This window comes from Ammospiza nelsoni, chromosome 11, assembly GCF_027579445.1.
Source record: "Ammospiza nelsoni isolate bAmmNel1 chromosome 11, bAmmNel1.pri, whole genome shotgun sequence".
NCBI lineage: Eukaryota > Metazoa > Chordata > Aves > Passeriformes > Passerellidae > Ammospiza > Ammospiza nelsoni.
In genome coordinates this window covers 20,707,977-20,731,324 of record NC_080643.1, presented here as the reverse complement: position 1 = coordinate 20,731,324, position 23,348 = coordinate 20,707,977, and the positions used below count along the sequence as shown (strand labels likewise).

General features: G+C 44.5%; 1 protein-coding gene across 2 annotated transcripts in view; it reads right to left on the bottom strand.

Annotated features, from left to right (window-relative positions):
• ACAD9 (acyl-CoA dehydrogenase family member 9) overlaps positions 1-17,342 on the bottom strand; it is a 90,128-nt gene extending 72,786 nt beyond the window's left edge. Inside the window, exons 1-18 of one of the 2 annotated variants that reach the window (XM_059480032.1) lie at positions 17,162-17,342; positions 15,551-15,644; positions 14,098-14,199; positions 13,816-13,922; positions 12,975-13,075; positions 12,246-12,324; positions 11,164-11,338; positions 10,500-10,573; positions 9,217-9,292; positions 8,456-8,526; positions 8,008-8,127; positions 7,266-7,394; positions 6,429-6,508; positions 5,778-5,904; positions 4,992-5,069; positions 4,376-4,504; positions 3,570-3,642; positions 3,106-3,121 (exon numbers count right to left, since the gene is read on the bottom strand). In XM_059480032.1, coding sequence (XP_059336015.1) covers positions 3,106-3,121; positions 3,570-3,642; positions 4,376-4,504; positions 4,992-5,069; positions 5,778-5,904; positions 6,429-6,508; positions 7,266-7,394; positions 8,008-8,127; positions 8,456-8,526; positions 9,217-9,292; positions 10,500-10,573; positions 11,164-11,338; positions 12,246-12,324; positions 12,975-13,075; positions 13,816-13,922; positions 14,098-14,199; positions 15,551-15,644; positions 17,162-17,320 — 1,790 coding nt within the window. In that variant the 5' untranslated portion in view covers positions 17,321-17,342. Of the gene's footprint in view, positions 1-2,855; positions 3,122-3,569; positions 3,643-4,375; positions 4,505-4,991; positions 5,070-5,777; positions 5,905-6,428; positions 6,509-7,265; positions 7,395-8,007; positions 8,128-8,455; positions 8,527-9,216; positions 9,293-10,499; positions 10,574-11,163; positions 11,339-12,245; positions 12,325-12,974; positions 13,076-13,815; positions 13,923-14,097; positions 14,200-15,550; positions 15,645-17,161 lie in introns of those variants that run through there. The other variant, XM_059480031.1, reaches the window with a different exon arrangement.
• Between the last annotated feature and the right edge of the window lie 6,006 nt (positions 17,343-23,348).

The following is a 23,348-nucleotide window of genomic DNA, read 5'->3' as shown; positions in this document are numbered from 1 at the left end:
TGGGCTGGGAAACTTCTCCATCATGCCTCTGTGTCTATTTCCTGTCATTCCAATGCACAGCCCTTTCCCACTGCTTGTCATTTAAATACTGTGATTATTTTATTGGATAACTTATATATTGCACTTCATGACATTAAATTGTGTTAATCAGACTTTGTCCCATCATGAGTTTCTGGAACACATTTCCAAGCCTTCCAGCTGTAGCCCAAGGGAAGCTGTTTCTGTCTTGCATCACCAAATTGGCAGGGTTTTTGCAAAGGCAGCCCTTTAGAAATGTCTTGTTGTGTGCATTAACATCTAAGGGGCTGCTTTCAAAGACAGACCCAAATCCCATGAACAAATAGCAAACCTACCAAAAAATGTATTTTTAAAAAGTACTTTATTTGTAGCTCTTGTCTTTAATGTTTTCCAAGCTTTTCCACTGCAGTGTTTTTCTTTGAACAGAAAAGCCCCTTTGCTAGATGATGTGACTTAACAAGGAAAACAGAACTCACACACAATGGATTTATTAGAGCTAAACATGGAGGTTCCCATTATCACAATCATAATCAATGATTTTCAGTTTATTTTTATGACACATTATTTCAGAAGGGTGAGAACAGTATCTCAGATTCCCTGAGGCATTGGTGCCATAGTCACTTATTATCTGTCCTTTCTGTAGTCCTGTAGTTCCTCTGCCCATTTGTTGCTCTTGGATCTCTGCCTCCTTCACCTGATTTTTAACTTTTTCTGGATTTGTGGTTGTGTTGGTGCTGGTTTAGTTTTTTTCATTCACTTAACAACAGAAATCAGCTTGTGATTTGTATTGTGAAGTTTTGATACACAGGTGTTTCACATGAAGGTTGTTTTTGAAGTCATCTCAGACCCACAAGGCCCTGTGACTTTGAGAACTGAGTGCTCTCAGACAGCAAATTGTGCATGAATAGGAAACTTGTAGTTCCTGTCTCCATTACACATGACAAAATGTAAAGTGGTTGGAATGATACCAATTCCAGCCTTTATTTTGCCTTCCTTTGCTGCCATGCATAAAACTGTGTCAGATTCATCAATGAACTGGGTTCTTCCAGGATGGGGCATGCAAGGATGATCCCTCAGCCTCGAGTGTGGACCTGGCGTGCACCAGGCCAGAGATGTGACTGTCATCCATAGGCAGCCCCTGTCTGCAAAGAGAATAGGGAACTGCAGCTCTGCAGAACTCAGGGCTTAGGGAGCAAACAGCCCAAATCCCTAGTTTATAGCAGTTACTTGTCTGGAGTGTTTACTGCTGAGAGATTTTGATCTTCCTGCCCAGAGCTGGAGAACAAGAACCCTGGCTGTTTGCTTTAGCTGTGAAGAGACTCTTTTCAACAGGTTCCAGCTCTGCTGCTTGTTTGAATTAAAAGCAAAGCAAAGCAAAACTCTTCTGTTGGTCGCATCAAACCAATATAAGTTTCATGAGTCTGTGAAAGACATAAGAGTGTAAAAATTATTCCATTTTATAATACTTACAGTCTTCTAATTCTACCATGGGATAACTAGGCTATCATTTACTGTATCAAATAACTGGGAAAAGCACTGGAAAATAATTGTTTTTAAAACCAAATCAGAAAAAGTGAATGAATTTCATAAAAAAGAAAACATGTAGGAATAACACTGTAATTTAAGCTTCTCAAAGCCCTTTGATAATGAAGCCCTAATGCCCAGTCATGTGCAGCGCAGCCTGAGCTGTCCCTTTGAGGCCAGAACTGCCCCAGGCCCAGGTGTCTCTCTCCCTCCGCCAGAGGAAACCCTCCCTGAAGGCCTGGGGAAAACCATCCCCAGCGCTTCCTGGGGAGCAGGGAGCGCTGTCCCAGGAAAGGGGAGCCAGGCTGCCGGCTCACCTGCTGGCCGCGCTTGCAGCGGAGCAGCCTGGGCAGCCCTGGCAGGCAGGGCCACGGCCAGGAGGAGCAGGAGGAAGAGGCGCAGAGCAAGGGCCATGCTGCCTTGCCCTCCCTCCAGTCTGCCTGGAGATAAGTGCCACATTCCCTCCGGACAGCAGCTTCCCAGCTGGAAATTTGGCACCTTGGAGAGGCCATGGCTAACACAGTCCTTTGGTTTCATAGGAAAGGGGAAGCCTTTACTTCACCATTTGCTCTTCATGTGCAATTTAAGGCACTGCTTCCTCTTGAGGTCCTCACAGGACACAGTGAATAAAACAGGAGGGAAAACCACCCAACCTCTTCAATGCTTGGATATGCCAAAGGAAACCGTGAAGAGCACAGGGTGGGTCTGTGCTGCCTGGCCAAGCCAGAGCCCTTCCATGATGGAGTGGCTGCCTCAGTGCCCAAGGGAAGAGCTAGAGATGCCACCACTCTGGACTTCTGCCATGCCCTGGACACATCAGCCCTGCCCAGCATCCTTGTCCCTCCTTTGGTGAGCTATGGATCTGATGGAGGCACAGTTTGGAGAATGAGCAATTGCCTGGCTGGTCACATCCAGGGGGTTGTGGTCAATGGCTCAGAGGCCCGATGGACGTCAGTGGCCAATGGTGTCCCTCAGGGTGACAGCAGAAGCTCCCTGGACCCTGGGGACTCAGTGTCCTGGTGGTGCTGCTGGACAAGAGAGCTGGAGGGGCCTCCAAAGCAGAACTGTTGTGATTGCCCAAGTCTTTCAGACTTGCTCAGTGAATGAGGAGCTCACTGAAGTGAAAAGATACTGAGAAACCACACAGTCCGTTCCCTGGGAAGAAACATCTCCCCATCCAAACCTCCCCTGTCTTTATCCAGCTCCAAGAGGAACAGACATGTATATACATCTATCTATCTATCTATCTATCTATCTATCTATCTATCTATCTATCTATCTATCAAAATCAATTCAGCTTTAAATTAAATCTCTTTGTTTATCCTGTTCCTATGAAGTAGTGGTTAGAAAGAAGTTTTATTTTATACAAGTTACATTTAGTAAAGACATTGAAAACATGGTTTTAATGTGTCAAATTCTGCAACTGCAGCAAATCCCTCCCTGACTGACTTTCATGAGTGCCTGCTGTCAGGGAGGGATCAGAAGGTCCTGTCCAGAGGGTGGGAGCAGATGTATGCCCTCTTCTCCAGGATCTGCTTTGCAGCTTTCTTAATGGAATCATCCAGATTTTCATCTGCATCTATGGAGAAAGAGAGAAAAGTCATCTAAGGGAGCATAAAGAGCCGTTGTAAATTTCTTTCAAGAAGTGGTTTTGAGTACAAATGCAAGAGTGAGTGCCAGGAAGAAACTGAACATTCTTCTCTGAAAAAGATTGATTATTACAGACTGAGCTTTGGAGAGCCAATGCACAGCTGGTCAGTACTTCCCAAAGAGTCCAAATCTCTCATTTCTATCAGTGACTTGTCAGGAGTATATACATAAAATATAGATTTTATATTGCTCAATAAAGAACCCTGGCAGTTTGCTTTAGCTATGAAGTGAAGAGACTCTTCTCAACAGGTTCCGGCTCTGCCGCTTGTTTGAATTAAAAGCAGAGCAAAACTCTTCTGTTTGTCACATCAAACCCAACTTCTTTTGATAACAGTCTGAAAGACAGAAGAGTGTAAGAATTATTTTATAGTACTTACATTTTTCTAATTGAGCCATGGCATAATTATTCTTGAAATACGCTTCTGTGCAGAAGATATTTGTAAGAAGCACCTGGAAAAGGAGAAAATATGATTTAAAAAATAGTGAATGAATTTCATAAAGAAAACCATGTAGAAAAAACACAGTAATTTAAACTTCTCAAAGCCCTTTGATAATAGAGCCCTGATTCCCAGTCATGTCCAGTGCAGCCTCAGCTGTCCCTTTGAGGCCAGAACTGCCAACGCTCAGGGCTGGGATGAGCCTTCACCCAGAATTGGCTCCAAGACTGATTGGGAATCAATCCAGAACAGGGCTCACAAAAAGAGCAAAGTTTCACGGCCAAATCCAAACCTTCATCATGCTGGATTTGTTTTAACACTGAACTGGAGCATATTTGCTTGTCCTGCACTACCACTGTTGCCATTAAACTTTTCATGAGCTACAAAATAAACATTGCCCTGTCCTGAACTGTGCTGCCCAAACACTGTTGTGCTTATATGTTATTATTAATGATTATATGGAAAGAGCTTGGGAAGAACTGCATGGTGTTAACAGATTTGAGAGAATGTGCAGAGTTGTGGTGAGGTTCTAAATGTCTGTGTATGTGTTAAAGAAGTATTTTAAACATGTTGAGAGTGTGCAGCTCAACAGGCAGAGCCCCTGAGAGGCTTCTGCACTCTGGCAGGTTTAGCCAAATTCTGCTGCACTATTATGGGAGAGTTTGCTCTAATTCCCCAGAGATGCAGCCTGCCTGCTCCCAGGAGCACAGCCTGAGGGGGAATGGCTGCTGCTGAGGGACACTCACCTCGTGGTCGTGGTTCCTGAGCCCGATGCTGATGGAGCGGCTGGCCCGGGAGATGGCTGCAGTCATTGCATACAAATTAATCACCACATCTGCCACTCTCTTCAGCACCAGCTGCTCCTCCACTATTGTCTGGGAGAGGGAAAATCATTATTAGCTTGTGGTTTGTCAGTTTAAAACTTCAACCAAATATCACTGTCCATACTTCGTGTTTAGGTCCAGCTTTACTTTGCATAAACAGGTTCTAGACTAGGTCAGAAATTATCAGTTAGTTTTGGGCTTACTAAGCTGCACCTTTTAACAGTCTGCTTCTAAAACTGTAATTCTGACGTGTGCCTTAAACCACTCTGCTAAATGCCTGCAACAGCAGGATTTGTGCTTATATGAGGAGAAGAAAACAAGCAATTCCCTGAGGGTGCTGGTGCTTTGGTTTTGGCTCTAACAACGTAACTTCTCCATTACACTGAGGTACAGAATGTCAGTGTGTTTTCTCACACCCAGTGAGAAGGTGTTGTGTAAAGGAAGTGCTGGTCCTGCCACACTCAGTCCCCTACAGGTTCCAGTGAGGCCCCAAGGATAAACTATTCAGTAACAAAGACAACAGTTTATAAATAGTTACCTTGCCAAACCTACTTAGCAGGCCCCTGACTGTAGTTCCAAAATAATGAACGTTTTCTTCAAGTTTCTTGGCATTCTCCTGTAAAACAGAACACAAAATAGAACAATTTGAGTAGTCTTGTAACAGGAAAGGAACATACCCCCATCCCATTTAAAGAGGACACTGGATTTTCTCATTTTAACATTCATCCACGTTGCTGCTGAAAGCCAGACAGGCACTATTTTTTCTCTCAAACATCCATTAAAATTTTCTGGAGTTTACTCTTGGTAACTTTTCAATATAGGCTCACGCTGACAAAAGTAACTAACAGAACAGCCCATGAAAAATATACCTTATATTTTTGCTATTAACAGAGCATTAATTTTTGGTCATAAAAACCTTTTCCTAAGTGATTAAGCAAGTATGTGTAGGTGTAATTCACAGAAATTTTTACCTGGAACTCTGTTCCAATTAAACAGGAAAAACTCCTGTTTTGTAACTAGCCTTACAACAAAGGGCAGCTATTACAGACACTTTAATATGGTGAAGCCTCAATTTATACAAATTATCTAAATTTGTTTGGATCTAAACCTGGATTTGGTATAAGCACAGGCTTAGAGCAGCCTTCATCTTCTCTTGATACCTAGACAATAACCTGTAACATCCTACCCTGTCATGGTGCCAACATCTGCTTACCCTGGGAAATCCCACTGCCCCTAAGCACACATTTTGGCTCGCAGAACAGGAGATGAAATGTGGCAAGCAGCAAAGGGAACAAACATGAGAGCTCAGCAGAGAGGCCCTTACCTGGAGGCTGGGATGCACCACCCCATGGTGACCTACAAGCCCCAGATCCACCTTCCTGCCCAGGCTGTCCTGTAACCTGGTCATGAACTCCCCCAGCGCCACTCCCACATTTCCTTTCTTGATTGCTCTGAAATGATGGGGAAAGAATGGCTGTTAAAAATTCCAGGAGATTCAGACACAACCAGTTGGAATTCCAAATGCTTTAGCAAAATGCCTGCAGCTTGTCCATGAATTACCACGTCCTGATCCATTACTGCATTACTGTGAAGTCTGGAGAACAACTGTGGAGCCTCAAGAGTCATCAGCTGCTCTCAAAGACACCCACAAGGAGCTCCAGAGACCAGTACTCAATATGCACAACGCAGCTGTTGTGCCAATACAACTTCATTCAGACACAAAATATTCATTACTGGTCTTGAAAGAAATAATTACTGCTTGTGTAAAAGTCCAAGATAAAATGCATTAAATGCTTCGACTCCTAAATCTATGAACCATCCCATTAAAAAGACAAAGAGCCCCTGTAACACTGAACTTTTACAGACAATAAATATAAAATACTGCAGGTTTTCCCTGCAGTTTCTTCTCTCATCTATAAAGTTATCTGATTCTGTTTAGTTTATTTAAATCTATTAACAATAAATAAGAACATACTTAATTTTGTCCGTTAAGATCTTCCCTGCATGCTGCATGCCTGTCAGTGCAATGTACATTCTCAGGATTTCATTGGTTCCCTGGAAAAAGCAGAAGAGAAAGTGAGACAGGTGAGTAACCAGAGTTTACGAGAGTGAGTGTTTTCCAAGCAGGTCTGTTGTGCCCCTGTGCCCTTTCCACTGCTGCAGTATCACATGTTGACTCTCCTCACCCATAAACTGCTGCCTTTTGCTTTATCTCAGTTTTAATTCTGATTTCATGGGGCATTGCAGAAGTCAAGCTCCTCATCATTAAACACACAAATATACCCCAATGAAAAAGAAACCAGATTAAATGCATTTTGATTAAAAATGTTGTGCACCGTTCCAGTGAAGGAACATTTGAACAGTTGTAGAACTACTCAAAATGAGCTGAGTTAAAATCAAGTCTGGCAATGACTCTGATGTGCACACAATGGGCCAGTGACAATCCAGCTTGGAAAGAGAACAAGCTTCAGAACCAACCCTTCTTTTAATTTAAATGTCCCTCAATAAGTTAATTAAATGTCTAAGTTATCTTTTATGAGTTTCCCTGCTTCACTTGTGAGAAGCACACAAGAGGAAAGGTCACTGCTGTGACTCACACTGTGGTCAGTCTGTAAAAGCCCATCATAGCTTATTTTACTACAGGGAACTATTACTGATATTCCAAAGAAAACAAGGTTAGTCCTGCAGTCTTACTGTACAGACTTTGCAGCTGAAGGAACAAAGTCCTGATCAATCAAACCTGAGGTTTCTGCTCACCTTTACAGGAGGTGTGAGCTGCAGTTTGCAGTGAAAAGGGGATGCTGGTACTTGCCTCAAAGATGAGCAGGATCCTGGTGTCCCTGAGGTAGCGCTCATAGGGATAATCCTTCATGTAGCCAAGGCCCCCAAGGATTTGCAGAGCCTCACTCACACAGGCCCAGGCACCCTCAGAGCTGAACACCTGCCATGGAACAGGGTTTGACCAGCAGTGAGTCCATAATAAATCAGCAATAAACACAGGATGCCCTGCTCTGGGGTTGTACCCACAGGACACTGCTGCAGTGTTTTCTGTGTGTTACACCAGTCCTGGAGCTGTGTCCCTGCAGCTCAGGGGTTTGTTGCTGCCAAATTCAGCGATGCAACCACAGGACACTCTCCAAAAGGGCACATTCCAGGGACAGGGGCACCCCACACAGGCAGAGCAGCTGCTTGGCTGGAGCCCAGAGCAGGAGTTTTCTGCAGTGACCACGAGGGACACCCTGGCAGCCACAGCCTGGATATTCCAAGGGTTTGTTGTGCCACCAGCTCCCTGGGAAAGCTGGCACAGCAGCAGCCTGGCCAGTGTAACTGAGTGTCCCTGTGCTCGTGTGAGGCCTCCTCAGACCCCAGCTCAGGGGCTGTGACATTCCCAACCTGTTCCCTGCAGGTTTTGTTTGGCACAAGTGTGAGCCTGTGGGATACAGACAGAACAGAACCTGTCATTTCCCCTGGCTGCAGTGCTTCTGTCATCTGTCCAAATGCAGCCCTGAGCCCTCTGCAGCCTGAACACTGAGCCCTCTGCCAGCCCTGGGTACCTTGACCATGGCAGCCTCCACGGAGCAGTCAGGGAAGCCTGGCCTGTCCATCATGCCTGCAGTCAGGTAAGCCATGCTCTCCATCACGTAGGCTTTCACAGCCATCAAACAAAACTTCTCCTGCCACACAGCAATGGGAGGAATCATACAGAAATTCAGATGCAAAAGTCCACAATCAACCCTCAAACTTTAAAAACCTGCAGTTTTTATGTGTTTTACATCATCAAATTAATCAATCAGTAAAAAGTACCACTTCAAAACAACAATAAATAGAAAATACTTTTATACATTTATCATTCTGGACATTTCAAAGACTGGTGTACAGAAGTCAACACCAGGTTCACACAAATTTCTAGCAAATCCTTTAAACGAATACAGCCAAAATACCCCCAATGCAATCTATGTCCTGGCACCTAGCATAGAGATTTAGGTGTTTCATTTTTGTTACCTGAATTAATCCAAACTGGCTGAGTTTCTTATTGAATTGTTTCCTGGTGCAAGCATACTCTGATGTCAGCTCTTTAAAGAAAGAAAAACAAATCAAATCTCAGAGGGGCTGTGACAGACCCTTCCAGCTGCTGGTGTCCTTCCCTGGATGGAGTCACTCCAGTCCATGCCCAAGAGCCCCCTGGCTGCTCCAAAGCAGCACTTTGTGAAAATCACCCTCACAGTGATGGTGTTGATCAAGTCTGGGACCAGCCTGTCAAAGGCTTTTGAACCAGAAGTGTGAACTTGTACTCTTAGGGAAGTAATCAATTTTGGTGCTAATTGATTAGACAGACTTCTGTTACTGTTTTGGTTAATTATTGGCAGAAAGCAGCTTTAGTCCTAATTACTGTGTGAAGCTGTGAGCCAGTTATTCAGGTGGGAGGTTCTAGGGGAGATTACACCTTCTAAAAACAAATAGTACAGAGGTTTTTTTCTTGGGAAGAGCATTTCACCTCAGGGAAGTCTGACAGAGGCAATAACCTCCCACTCTATGAACTGAACCTACACTGTACAAAAGGAGAAAAACTTTTATTTCAAAACCTCTACCAGCAAGCTTTTAGTAACTATTTTTCAAAACCATATTTGAGTGTTTTAAGGATTTCAAAGTGTGTTATGACAAGGTCAAGACTCCTGTTCCCACTCTGAATGTCCTGCATGATCTGCCTCAGGCAGAGCAGTTTCTGCTGGCACCCAGCCATGCAGAGCACCCAATTCACCCACCTATCAACTTCTTAATCATTCCAGCAGATGCACTGCCCATGCTAAATCTTCCACTGTTGAGGATATTCATGGCAACCTGGGAAGAAACAGATGGGGTTCAGGCCACACTGTCCCTAGGCCACGCTGGTCACTGCTTCCTGCTTCGGTGTTCCCTGGATTTTACTCCTCACTGGGACACACTGCCAGTCCTGGGAAGTGCCCTCACATCAGCCACCACAGCTCTCAGCATCCCAAGGAAAATGCTTCAAAACTGGGCTTTTCCTGCCACTCGTTACATCCAATTTTATATCTGAACTTGGAAATAAACTCTATTCTAATTACATGAAGGTAAAATGTAGATAAAAATGCATTTATCTGCAGCTGGTAAATAACATTCCAGCTGGACAGCACTGTTCCAGTTCATCAGATGAAGAAGAAAACCACAATATTTCCCCCTGCAGCTGACCTGTGATGGCTGCTCTCTGCCTCAGATGCCTTTCAGCAATACATCACAGAAGGGACAAGAATGGAGGTGTAGAAATGAAATACAGACCAATAATGTACAAAAATAGATTCTGGAGTCTGGTGTCTGTAGTGTTGTTTCTCAACATGGGTGACTCAGGTCAAAGCCTGTTAGGAAAGAAGTCACTGTCCTACATTTTAACTTGTCAGAAGACACCATAACAATCTTCTTTTAATCTCTACTACATTAAGAGAAATTATTTCATTTGGCATTTAGGCCTGGACTTGCCTGCTACAGCAGGAGTAGGAAATGAGCAGGAGTAAGAGCAGTTTTGCAAATGCCCAGGTCACACTCTCAGAGAAAGGTTACACAGCAAGGCCATGTGTGGTTTTCTCTGCTGGGGTGCTGCCAGCATTTCCTTGTGCCACAGTGCAGCCCCGGGGCAGCAGCTGCCAGCCAGGGCACCTTGGAGCTGGGCACGCCTCCAGCATTCCCTGGGCACTCTCTGCTCTGTCTCCCTTCCCTCATGCTGCTGTGGAACCAGCAGAGGACCTGTCCTCCATTGAGGGCAGAAGGGCAGCTGCAGTCACTCCCTTTTCTGAGGAGACACAACCAAAAACAACCAAAAGCCCAATAAGAAGAAAAAAACCACAGAAATCTGAGGTAATGGCACACTGTGCACTGTGCAGTGACACCAATTTACAGATCAGTGGGGGACTCTGTCCTCCTGTACCCTGCAGTGTGGCAGTGCCCACACCACCCACGAGGAAACTTCAGCACAGGGGCCAACAGCCTCCCTCAGGCTTCTACAAATCACCAGTAGCTATTCTCCACTGCTTACCTTAAATCCCCCTCCAACTTCTCCAATTACATTCTCTATAGGCACTTTGGTGTTTTCAAAATGCACTTCACAGGCTGAAACAGAGAATTGACACTTGATCAAATATGACGCAGAAATATTTAAAAGACATTCAGGAACTTAAGTTACTATTTGTAGCAAGAAATGAAGTCTTCCTAATGGATTGCTTATGACAGAATTATACATGCTTTGCCAAAGAAGTGAGAATGTGGGAAAAAGCTGTAGTTGACATCAATTACTGATGTAAAATGTTTAAAATGTTATGAATAGACACTGTGTAAACAGAGAACTACAGTTTGGTCTTTATTTTTAGTTCTAAGGAACTGACTGAACAGTCACCAAGATGGTGAAAAGATGTAATCATTACAAAGCTTAGAAGAGCTGAAGAAATTGGACTTCTAGATAAAATCTAATGGTCACTGAATCTTCTGAATGATTTCTTTCACTGCACAGTGAATTAACTCCACAAAATGGATTTCTTATTTCAGACCCTATGTCAGGAAGGACTCCTAGGAAAAGCCAGCTAAAGAAACATGAAACTTAACTGTAACATTGAATAGGTATTGATTTGCCTCTGAATTCAGATGATCCAACCAAAATAAAACTATTAAAACAATTTCTGCTAAAAACTTCAGGTGGTTCTTACTGTTGGAGCCTCGAATGCCCAGTTTATCCTCGGGCTTGCCGTGGCTGACGCCGCCGAAGTCCCGCTCCACGATGAAAGCTGTGATTTTATCCTTCACCTGCCCATCCTTGTCCACAACCTCTGTCCTGGCAAACACTGTGAAAATACTGGCCAGGCCACCATTGGAGATCCAGACCTGTTTTGAGAGAGGGAAGATGTGTAAGAAGTGTAACTGTGCTGATTTTGTGAGCACAGCTCTCCGGGGTTTTGTAACAGGCTGAGCAAAGAACAGAGTGCTGAAAAAATTGCTGCTCCTTCCCTTCACTTCTAATGAGGGTGAGCACATTTCTGAGAAGAGCTGACCACACATGCTAAGTTTAGAGCAACTTTAAAACCAGAATGTAGTATCAAAATGCATTAAATTAAAATCCACAGTGCATTTCCACAAACACTGGTGCCTCCTGCTGCTGATGGCACATGAAAGATACAGGGGCAATGCAGACTGGACAAAGCCTGTGCCCAAAAATTAACTCTGATGAGAAATTCTCTGATCAGCCTCTCCCCCAGGGTGGGTCTCTTCACATCACAAATGGATCAACAACTACAGATCCAGTCTGCAATGCATCCGATACTGCTGCACCCAGGACATCTCTGATTTCTCCAAACTGGCTTTTGTCACTGTTTCCTTTAACAGAAAGGTTCCAATTAGACCTATTTCTAATTAAATATCAAGTTTTCTTTTAAAATCTAGCCTGAAGAATGAAGAGATGCCAAATACAGGTTTAGGCTCCCTTTTACCTAAGCTGTCATGGAAGGGGCTGATTTGCCAACTAACCAACCCTCCCTGAAGCTGAACACACAAGTGGGCAATAGAGAAGGAACCTGGGGTAGTTTTCTATTTTTCTTACCAGGAGTTTAATGCAGTAATTCTCTAACAATAATTTTCTGTTCCTTTTGTGCCTAAACCAACAAGGGTTATCTTTCTGACAGGGTTGTTCTCCTCTAGCTTGGAAACCTCCCAATTCCAGACTGATGCAAAAGTCAAGGATAGTTCCTACACTTGGAACAATGCCCTTCCCTGTTCCCAGTCTGTGAGTGGGTACCTTGGAGCCATTTAACAGGAAGTGTTTCCCATCTTCACTCAGGGTTGCTCTTGTCTGGATGGATGCAGCATCACTCCCACTAGAAAACAAACAAGTTATTAATGTTTAAAGATATAAACATGCTTTAAAAAAACAAAACTGCATATTCCCCCTCTTCCCATTCTGTGAAAAGGAGCCAGTCTTAAATAGCAGCATATCAATTTTGGCTTTTAACTAACTAGATTGAACAGCTCTTAAAGTTACCTGCGGGGACAATTCTTCTCATTACCATATTATCAGGGTTATGACCTGACCAGAATGTGCAGAATGGCACAACAGCAACATTTTGGAACTACACTTTGAGATATGTGAATACACAATGAGCCTCTCACTTAAGTGACGCCAAAAATTCTTCCTTTTGGTTTTGGTAGCTCCTTCAAAACAGGCTTTTATATTTTGAATAAGAACTGAAAGCATCCTCGAACAGTCACAGCACATTATTCCTGACATAGCACAAAGCATCCTTTCAATTCATGGAAAAAATTAAGCAAATGAATTCCTGGGATGGGAACAACAAGAGTCAGGGATTTCATGGACACTGCCAAAAGCAGCACGTTGGGGAAAGAGTAATTGGAGTGTTTCTTTAAAAACGAAAACTAAACCACAGATGTATATACTGAAACCATGGGCCCCAAATAATGAAGATCAAGGTGTGAAGCAACGCAGGTAAGGCAGTGAGGGGAGCAGCACCTGCCAGGCTCGGTGAGGCAGAAGGCAGCAATGTGCTCCCCCGAGGCCAGGCGGGGCAGGTACTTGGCCTTCTGCTCCTCGGTGCCAGCTATGAGGATCCCCTGCAGAAACAAGCACAGGAAACTTTGCAGCATCACCCTGGGGAAAAGAGAGGGAGCTGAGAAGCTCCAGCATGTTCAGAAAGCTTCATCTGCAAGTATTATGGCACAGCAAGACACAGATTAATAAACATCAGACTGTATTATTTTTCAGTTGTTTTTCATTTCAGTATTTTTTCATTTGCACTCTGTGCTCAATTCCACGAGGAATTTTCTCTTGCTATAACAAACCGAGTGTGGTTTCAAGCTTCTTTCTGCCATCCATCCACCACTTAAAGGTAAAAACCTATGGCTGTATTCAAGTTCAAAATTGACACACTTGCTCTCAGATGAATTATCTCCTCTAGGCCCCCCAACACGCAGCCCCAGCCAGCCAAAGTTGCTCTCTTCTGAATTCTTTCCTTCCTCATCACCTGAGCCTCCCTGATGTTCTATCTCAATTCTATTTATTCTAGCTACTTTAAACAAATTTGGTCAATCGAACAAAAAAAAAAAAATCACCACTTGGACTCATTTAAAGTAGTTTTCCTAAGAATAATTATCCTAATAGTAACTTTCTTGTCTGCTTCCTATCCAGCCTTTCTGTCTCACACTGAACCAGTGGCAGAGGCTGCTGGGGACACCTACAACCTGATTTATGCTTCCCCAGTAACTCTGATTTGCTCCCTCCAAGCCCCACATTTTTCACTTCACCTTTTCTGTGCAATCTGAGCAGAATCCTGGCCCCAGAGCAGCAGCATTACCTTCAGCCCAATGGCCTGATGAGCTGCCAGGGTCACTGCAATGGAGCCATCCAGGGAGGTGATTTCTCCCAGCCGTGCATACATGGTGTTTGACAGGCCCAGCCCACCTGGAACAGGCACCAGGTTTTATTTTAGTGCATTTTTTGTGCCCCTATTCCCCCAAAAAAACCCCATTTCAAATACAGAAATATAGGAATGCAGCAGCTTTAACTGGAGAGCTACAAAAGTGGCACAAAATGCACCCCTAAATGCTCTGGGTGCTCTTTTGTGGCATTTACTCACCATATTCCTCTGGAATCTGCATGCCAAACAGACCCAGGTCCTTCAGTCCTTGTAAGGTTTCAGGTGGGATTTTTGCATCTTGATCAATTTTCTTCGAGTCCACTGCAAATACAGAATTTTTCTCATTTAACACTGTGATTCCCAGTGCCCAGGGCACCTGGGAGGCTGCAGGATTCCCCCAGCAGGGCCAAAGTCACTCATGAGACTCCTCATCCCCAGCTTCACAAGAATTTCTTCTTTCTAGCCTCAGCCTGACTCTCCTGTTTGTCCTTAGAACATTCAGGAAAAAGACTTGGAAGTGGGAAAAATCCAGCATTTATTTCATTTTCTCAAACATTTCTACTGGTTCTGCATGCCAGCAGATTCCAAGACTGTAATAAGCAAAGCATTTCCAGGATTTTCTATCTGAACCAACTCTAGGTAGTTGAATACAAGGAAAAAAAAAAAAAAAAAAAACCAACATAAATGAGGTAGTTAGAAAACCTTGCTCTTAGGAGTTTTTAGATTCTTGGGGGATTAAGAGAGCTGCTCTGTACCAGGGCAGTGAAAACAAACAGGAATCCTATTTTATCCAGACTCTGTAATTTGACCCTTTTATTCCTTCCCTAAACTTCAGGCTGTTTACTCCATAAATCATGTTCCCTCACAGAGGTAAAGAATTAAAAAATGTAATTTGAATAAATTCTTTATTTACTGTCAGTGAGCAACACTACAATTTTACAGTTAAAATCACCTGGACCTCACAAATTGTGACGTGTGACAATCACTGGCTTCTCCAAACTCCTGCAGTGTTTGGAAAAACCTCTGTCAATGGGCAGTCTGAGACAATGCTGTTTAACTGCCCCAGAAATTGCTGTCTGTGCCAACCAATATTCTGCAATTGCTCTGGAATTGGCTTATCCATGGCAGCACTAATGGAAGGAACACCCTGCAATGCTCTCTGGAATGCAGATGGGTAATAAGGCCTTTCCCAAACAGAATTATTACTCTAATGCTGAAAAATCAGAACTGCTTTTGATTTTTCCTAACTCCTCAATGAGCCAGCAATTTTGAGTATCTCTGCTGCCTCCTGCCACAGTCAGTTTTAGCAGAGTAGGACAGTTTAAAAGTTCTAGGAATCAGAACTAGGAATAAAAAATCACAATATATTAAGTGGTTAGAAACACAATTCAGCTGAGCTAAAACCAATTTCAAATCCTATCTTTATCCCAGAATTCTTTTACATCCTTGGCTTTTTTCCTGTTTTGGAGATTTAATTCTTCTGATCAGGACCGAAATACTTCCCAAAAAAGCCATAAATGGACGTGCCACAGAATCAGCATCACTATGTGAGCAGCAATAAATGCATAAACTAAATTAAATGTTTTAAGTGTAATAATCTTATTCAACTGCTATAGCTAAATAATTTTGTAATTACTAAATCACTTGCATGGATAAAAACACAATAATATACCTTCCTCATTGAAGAACTTTTCAACAGGCCCCACAAACTGGTTGATTTCTGCCAGTTCTTCATTGCTAATTTCTGGGTAAGGAAAAACTTCTTCCTGAAATAGGAGAATTATTTAATAACTTTTAATACACGAGCCATGCAGCTGAAATAAAAGTCATGGGAGATATGCCTTGCAAAGACTCTAAAATACCGTGCAAATTAAGAATTGTGGAAAATGTTCTGAAACAGAAACAGAGCTCCTCAGGACCCAACTTTATTACCCACCAAAACCAGACCAGAGGGTGTTACCTGAACAACAGAAATATGAGGGAGAAATTGAGAGATCTTTTAAAAACTACAAAGACCCAAAAATGCTTCATTGCCCATGAGCTTTAACGCTATTTAGGGATTGATAAAAAATGAGTTTAATGTTTACAAAGCTCAGCCTGTGAACAGTGTCCCTTGCAAACACCCAGCACATTTCACCTGTAATGTCTCGAGGACAAAGGTGAGTGAGTCCCACCACTCCTTATCATCCCAGGGTGTTCTGGCCACGAACTGGGAGCAGCACAGCCTGACAGGTTTGAATTGGTAAAAAAATCCAGGCACGGAACACAAGGAGTGGGAGGCTACACTTCTGATTTTTACTGCCTTTCCCCTTTCAAACAGAAGAATTTATCTCTGTTCATAGAAATCTGTTCGTGATAATCTGAGTAATAATATTAGCATCAAAAATTGAGGACCTGGGAAATGCTAGAGGTTTTCAGAAAGCTGTTGTATTGAAACTTGAGATAAAAAACACCCCAGACATATCTGAAGAGGGGTTTAACACAGTGGAGCCTGAGTGCTGCCTGTTGTAACACCTTACCTGACAAGCTCTGCTGCAGGAGACTTTCCTGCTCAGCTCATTTCAGTGTATTTGAGTTATTCCTTCTTTTCCTTTATTCACCCTGCAATCTCTGATAAATGCACATTCTAAGCCTTACAGTAACAAGCTCTGCTTTATACAGCGTTCTGTCTCAGACTTTAACTTCTTTGTCCAGTTAAAGGCACCACAAGAACTTCAATCTTTCCTATCAAACCTGTAGGCTAAGACTTACATGAAGCTCTACATGAAGCCTCGATCCTTAAATACAACCAGAGGATGAAGCGATCCAGGTTTAGCGGTGTGCCCAGAGTGTGCCCAGTGCCACGCGTGTGTGCGGTGACCTGCAGGGCCGGCAGGCACAGGGGGCTGCGGCTGAGCCCCGCCCTTGGCCTGATGGTTGTTGGGGTCACTCTGAGCTCCATCGCGGGTTTTGTGTGCAAAGGGTCCCTTCAGTTAACCCGGCTCCAGCTGAAGGCACCGGGACACACAGAGACGCCTCCCGTCCCTCCGGAGCTCTGCAGAGACCCATGGGCTGCGGGACAGCCAGGCCGGGGCCGGGGCCTGCCGTGGGCTCACACCAGGGCCCGCAGCCCCGGGCTGGGATGAGCAGCTGGAAAAGGCCCTGGCGGCGCTGCGGAGGTGCCCAGGCGGGCGATGCCCCCGGTCTGTGCCAACCCCTCCGCCCGCCGGTGAAAGGGCAGCGACCCCCGGGCACGGCCGGCCCCGGGCCGCCCCCATGGCCACCCGCACGCCCGCGGACCCACCTTGCGCAGGGTGCCGAGGAACAGCTCCTTGGCGAAGGCGCGGCGGGGCGCGGCCGTGCGCAGGCCGCGGGCGGAGGGGCCGGCCCGGGGCTGGGGCTGGGGCCGGGGTCGGGGCCGGGCGGCGCGCAGGGCCCGCAGCAGCAGCAGCACCGCGCTCATGGCCGCGCTCGGCGCTCCGTGACGGCACCGCCGAGCGCCCGGCCCGCCCCGGGGCGGGACACGGCCCCACCGCCCCACAGCCCCACCGGGCGGCGCTTGGCTCGCAGCGACCGCGGGGACAGGGACACACCCCATCAGGCCTGGTCTCACCCGGGCCCGCAGCCCCGGGGCCCCGCGGGGCGGCGCTCGGCAGTAACGCCGCTCACGGCTTCTCCCGTCCGGCCCCGGCCCCGGTTCGGGCCGCGGTGCCCTCCCCTCCCCTCGCCGGCCCGCAGCTCCTGCGTGAGCCGCACGGTGCCCCCAGGAAACAGCTCCTGGTGCATCCAGGGTGCCTGTGAGTCGCCTTCCTGAGGCGAGAGCTGCGGCGCAGGCCAGGCAGGGAGCAGCACCACAGGCAGGGAGCGCTGCATGCCCGCCTCCAGTTGCGGGACACGCTGAGCTGCAAACCCAGCGCGTGGAAATCGCCCCAAAAATCTCCTAAATCCGAGCCTAACTCCCCTGTTCCGTGTGTCAGGAGCCGGAGCAGGATGGTGTGGGCAGCTCCAGCTCTCCCCGCACTCCTGCAGGCTTTTCCACACGTAAATAAGTGTCTAAGTCCTATCTGCTCACTGTGCCCTGCGGTGAGCACTGCCCTGCACCGAGCATTCCCCCCTCCTCTTTCGCTTTTCCTGCCATCCCTCTGGCAACAGGTTTTGTCTTTTTTAAAAACCTAGGTGCCAAAGTCGTGTGAATTTACTGATATTCAGTGAAATCTGGCTGAGAAGCACTCGCTGCTCCCCTCCCGTACGAGCGGTCACGGTCAGGTCTGTGACACCGTCACCCCACAGCCGCTGCCTCACCTGCAGGTGCCTGGGACTCTTCACCGGCACAGAAGGGCTTTCTGCGTGCTAAGCTTCGTTTACTCAAGGGTAGAATTAATTTATTTGAACTATTTCTTTCAGATAAAACAAGCCCTCTAAAAGCTGCTGCTGCTCTCTCATTTTAGGCATCTCCATGTCCACCTGCCTTCCCTTTGCTTTGGTCCGTGTGGAGCTGCAGGATGTGACAAAATGGCATTTGCAAAAAGAACAAGTAAACACAGGCTTAATGAACTCACTCATTTTGCTTGCTTTGCTTATGACTCGTAAAATGAAAAACCTTTAATCTTGTGACCCAGATAAATTGCCATATTGGTTGCCTCTCGACTGTACTGCAAATAGGAAACAAGAAGGGCTGAGAGTGAGGGATCAGGAAAAGGTAAGGATGTGCTCAGCTCTGGTTAAGTGACATTGTCCTGCTTCTTTTCAATTTGAAGGGTAGAAATGCAAGAGGTGATGTGTGATCCTACCAGGCAGGGAACAATGGGTGGGGAAGGCTGAGCTGGGTGCAGTGCTTGGCAATCTTTGGGGTGCAGTGCTGAGGTGCCAGTGCCTCCAGAGGGTATCCACAGGTGGTTGATGGTATGGATAGAAGGGAAAAAGCCTCAGCCTCGTGACACGTGGGGTTAATGGGGCAGAGCCACACCATGTCCCTCTGAGGGTGGCACTGCCACACCAGTGCCACATCCCAGCTCTGGGCAGGAGAGGTAAAAAATGATAAAAAATGAGGGTTTTTTATCTTCCTGGAGGTCAGGAGAGGTGTAGGTCCCACAACACCTCCCAAACTGAATATCAGGGATGAAAGGGCTGAACTGAGGCCACCCTCTCCTGAGACAAGTCAGGCAGGTTCTGGTGATGTAGGGGTGATGTGGCAGCTTGAAAGAAAGGATAAACAGAGCTTGAAGAAAATGATCCAAAGAGTGAAAACAAGGCTGGGCAGTTGGGAAGCACAGGGAAAAGATGCCTCATCAGGAAGTTCACAAGAAGTGAGGCAGCAGCCAGCACACCCCACCCTGTGTGCTCACTCAGCAGGCATGAGGATGGCATTGGGAGTGTATCCTAAATAAATAAACACCTGGGGTTTCCAGTCACAGGGGGTGATATCACACCCACAGCATGAAACTGCAGGTGGGCCATCACTGGCACAGAGAATACTCTGTCCCTGCCCTGGCATCAGGGGTGCCACACCACAGATCTTGTCCCATCCAGTGCTGTGTGTAACCACAGCTGAAATCACACTCTTGGCAGCTGCAGTTCTCTGCAGAATCCTTCACCCTGACCTGGCATATCTTCAGATTGCCTTGCACAGAACTGCAGCATCTACTGAAAAAAAGAAAAATAAAAATCAGTATTTTTGTCTTTTGCTTCAGCAACATGCCCAACCTCTTCCTTTCCCTGCTTTTATTTATGATTCCTCTCTGCTGTCTCCGCCACTGAGGTATTCATCCACGTGTTCCATCATATCAGATTGCCTTCCTGGGCCAGCTAATCCCTCAGCTGTTACAGCTCCTCATAGCTCACATTTTGTGAACCACCACAACTCCCACAGTGATGTCCATTGCAGCCCATTCCACACAGAAGTGGAAGAATTCCTTCTGGAGAAGGAGTGAATTAATGCAAGAGAAGTAGAGATCAGTAAAGGACTACAATAAAATTACCCTTCAGTTTTCCTTTTTATTCTTCCATATTTTTCCAACAGCTGCTTAAAAACCGGTATTCAATAATAAAATGACCTGATAACATTTAGCTCTTTGAGACGTAGATATTTTATTTACTGAAAAAGTGTCACTAAATTACTTTACAAAAACATTCACCAGGCTTTGCAACACTTCCAGGAAAATATATAAAATAAAATATATAAAATTTCGCCTCTCTTTGTGCAATCATTGTTTGCTCCTGACAGATGGTATGAAAGTTTTGCTCTTGACATCCATAATTATCTTTCCCACAGGCGTCTGCTCATTGATGATGTGCTCATTGCATCACCTCCTGGCTTGTAATATTTTTTTAAAAAGCTGATTCACAAATGAAATCCTGGGAGAGGTGAGGGCAGGAACTGGTATTTCCACTTTTGCTCCTGTTACGTGCTGTGCAAGTGATGTGATGTGTTTGAAACCCAGATGTTAACATGGTCACTGTGTAAATACGTCAATAAATTTGTCCAAGCTCTTGTCCATCCACGCTGACTGGACTGTGGCCATCTAAAAAACCATCTGAAAAATAAAGATACATTCTGTTAGTGAAAGGGATTCCTCACAATGTCAGGTGGCACTTGCAAGGAAACTGCCCATCAGCTCTGCCATGTTAGATTAAAAGGAAGCACTAAATTGCCGCATGTTTTGAAATATTGATATTTTATTTCACAGCCAAGTAAGATTTAATTTTTCAAGCAAGGGAAAATGGGCCAAACAATGTATTGGAATCAAGTTTCTAGCTCAGTGAGGGGAGATAATCTGAGCCCAGTGCAGGAGAGAAGCTTTGCTGTGGGATTGCACCCAAGGATTGCAGGCCAGCCTGGAGAGCGCTGCCTGCGTGTCACACACAGGGGACACTGATGAGTGGCAGCTATAAAAAGACCTTGCAGTAACTGGATAAAGCACATCTTGGCACTATTAATGAAGACAGAGGGGAGATGGGTCACGGACCTCTCTGCCAAAAATGAACTTTCATTGCGTTGTAATGTTGGAGAGAAGGAAGGAGCTCCATGAGCTCAAGAACATTTCAGTAATAATTATTACTATAATGTTAATTATATTTATTATTTGTACTATTTATATTACATAATTTAAGTATTTATAGTATTTACATTAAATAATTTAATTACTTATATATTTATATTACTAACTTAATTAATTATTTAATTATTAGTCCAATGAGGCATCTGCTTCTCCCTTTTCACATCTTGGAAGAGAAAGAGATGACCCAAAATGCCAGTGCTTTTTCACCAGCTTTTTTTCAAAGTCATTTCAAATTCCTGCAGTCAGAGGAATTGCTCAGGACATGTCCCCTGTGGTTCACTACTAAGATATAGACAGGTATATAGATATGTATGTATATATATATATTTTTTTTTTTTTTTTTAATGAAGCTATGCTGGCAGTCTAGAAATTTGTGAGCAGGGTCATGGAATATTGCAACAGCCCAGAAAGCTGCATGTTGCACTAGTAGAAAAAATATAGGAAGAGCAAAACCAAAGTTTCCTCTTCCTTTAGGCATAAAATACACAAAAAAATTATTTTGAAAATGTACAGACTGGCATAGCAGAGGAGTTACATCATCAAGGCCATTTTTAAAACCTGCTGAAATGCCATGAAAATTCAGGGCTATAAACACTTGGGATGCTCCAAGTCTGAACTGGAATATTCAGTACATTTCTCACTGGGCTGGAAAATGTTGTTGCTCTTCCAAACTCAGGGGTTGAAGGACAACAGAAGCATCTCAAACTCTGGTGAGTGCAGGGGTCTGTTTGGTTGGTTGGTTTTTTGGGGTGTGGTTGGGTTTTTTTGGATGTTATTTTTAATTACAGCAGAGTCATTTTTTGGAGCCTGGTGTAAGGGCTGAGGCAGAAGCAGAGACTCGAGACTACCAGCAAGATGGCAAGGACAATATAAAGGACGAATCATTAAATAAAAATGTTCTTTCTTGTTGGAGATGGACATAAAGAAATGTCAGCCAGCAAAGTGAAGGAATAACCAGCCAGGAGCACAGGGGGAGCTGGTGGAGGGGGGGATGCTCAGGGGGTGGCACCTCGCTGCAGGGCCCACACTCAGCTGAGCTCTGCTCCTATTAAAACCACTACAAAATCAGAGTGGCAATGAGTGAATGGATTCATTTCCAGCCCTGGATCACTCTGATCCCACTGCTGAGTCACAGAACTCCTGCACAGTCCCTGCTTTTCCCACCTCCCTGGACACACACCCAGGGCCCATCTCCTCATCAGAAACCAGGCACTGTGCTGTGCCAGAGCTGAGAAACTGCAGAGAACAGAAATTTCCATCATGCACTCCTAATACTTCATTTGGCTTGGAATGAATTTTTCCTGCTCATCTTGTTAAAGACAGATTATTTTTGCTTTGCTCATTAGACAGACCCGTCTAAAGCACTGTGTCCAAGTATGAAAAATAAAGGAAAGCTCCAGTGGTGCCGTTTCCCAGCAGAGCTGATGGATTGCACTCTCCTGTGGCTGCTTTCAGCTGCTGTGTCTCCTGGACCATGCTGCTAATTTCACAAGTCAGTTACTGCAAAATGCTAAATAAAGGTTTTGGTTTTTTTTTATTTTATCCCTAAAGATGCATTTATTCACATGGCAAAAATGATAAATCTAAAGATTTGGAAAAAGTGATGGCTTCAAGTCAGCATCACCCACACAACGTTCATTTAAGTCTTGCTTAGCTGAGGAAGTACTTCCAGCAGAAATATTAATTTAAGATTTTCCTAACTTTCATGACCAGCCTCATCCTGTAGTTGATTTACTTTTGCTGAGTAATACAGGATTTGGCTTTAATTCTTGAAATAATAGGAAACAGAAAGAAGGCCTACTAAAAAAATAGACCTAAAATGAAATTTTTGTGGGGTTTAGATATTTCTATTAGATTGGTTGTGCTATGTTCCCTTCCAGGAATTTTATGTCAACAAAATACAGCAGCAAAAATCACTAAGTAGGGTAAAAATCCAGAAAGATTCCTTTGGAAAAGGTGTATTTAATGCAGCTGTAACACAGGGTGGAGATTAATAAAACACTACACAACTATTAAAATAAAATAAATAGATGCTAAAATACCATACCTGTTTTTATGAAACTCTGAATGAAAATCAATCATTAAAGCCAACTGGAAAAAACAAAGTTAAATAGAATTCATTGATTGTTAAGTCAACAAAAATCTGAAGAAAAATACAGATAAAACATTTAAAGTTCTTTATTTTGTTTTTTTTTTTTTTTCTGTCCTTTTAATCTTGCATTTCTTGATTTCAACCAAAAAATGCAAAAAATATCTGGGAAAGAGCTTGTTGTTAAACAGTTGCTGTCTAGAAGAGCTTGAGAAGTTGTTTATTGCATGACAGCTCATTCCTGCAATCTGCGTGTGCACTGCCACGAGCAGACCTCTTCTCAAAATCTACTTAAATTCTACAAATCCTAATTTCTAAACCAGGAATAGAAGCATCGGTGAAGA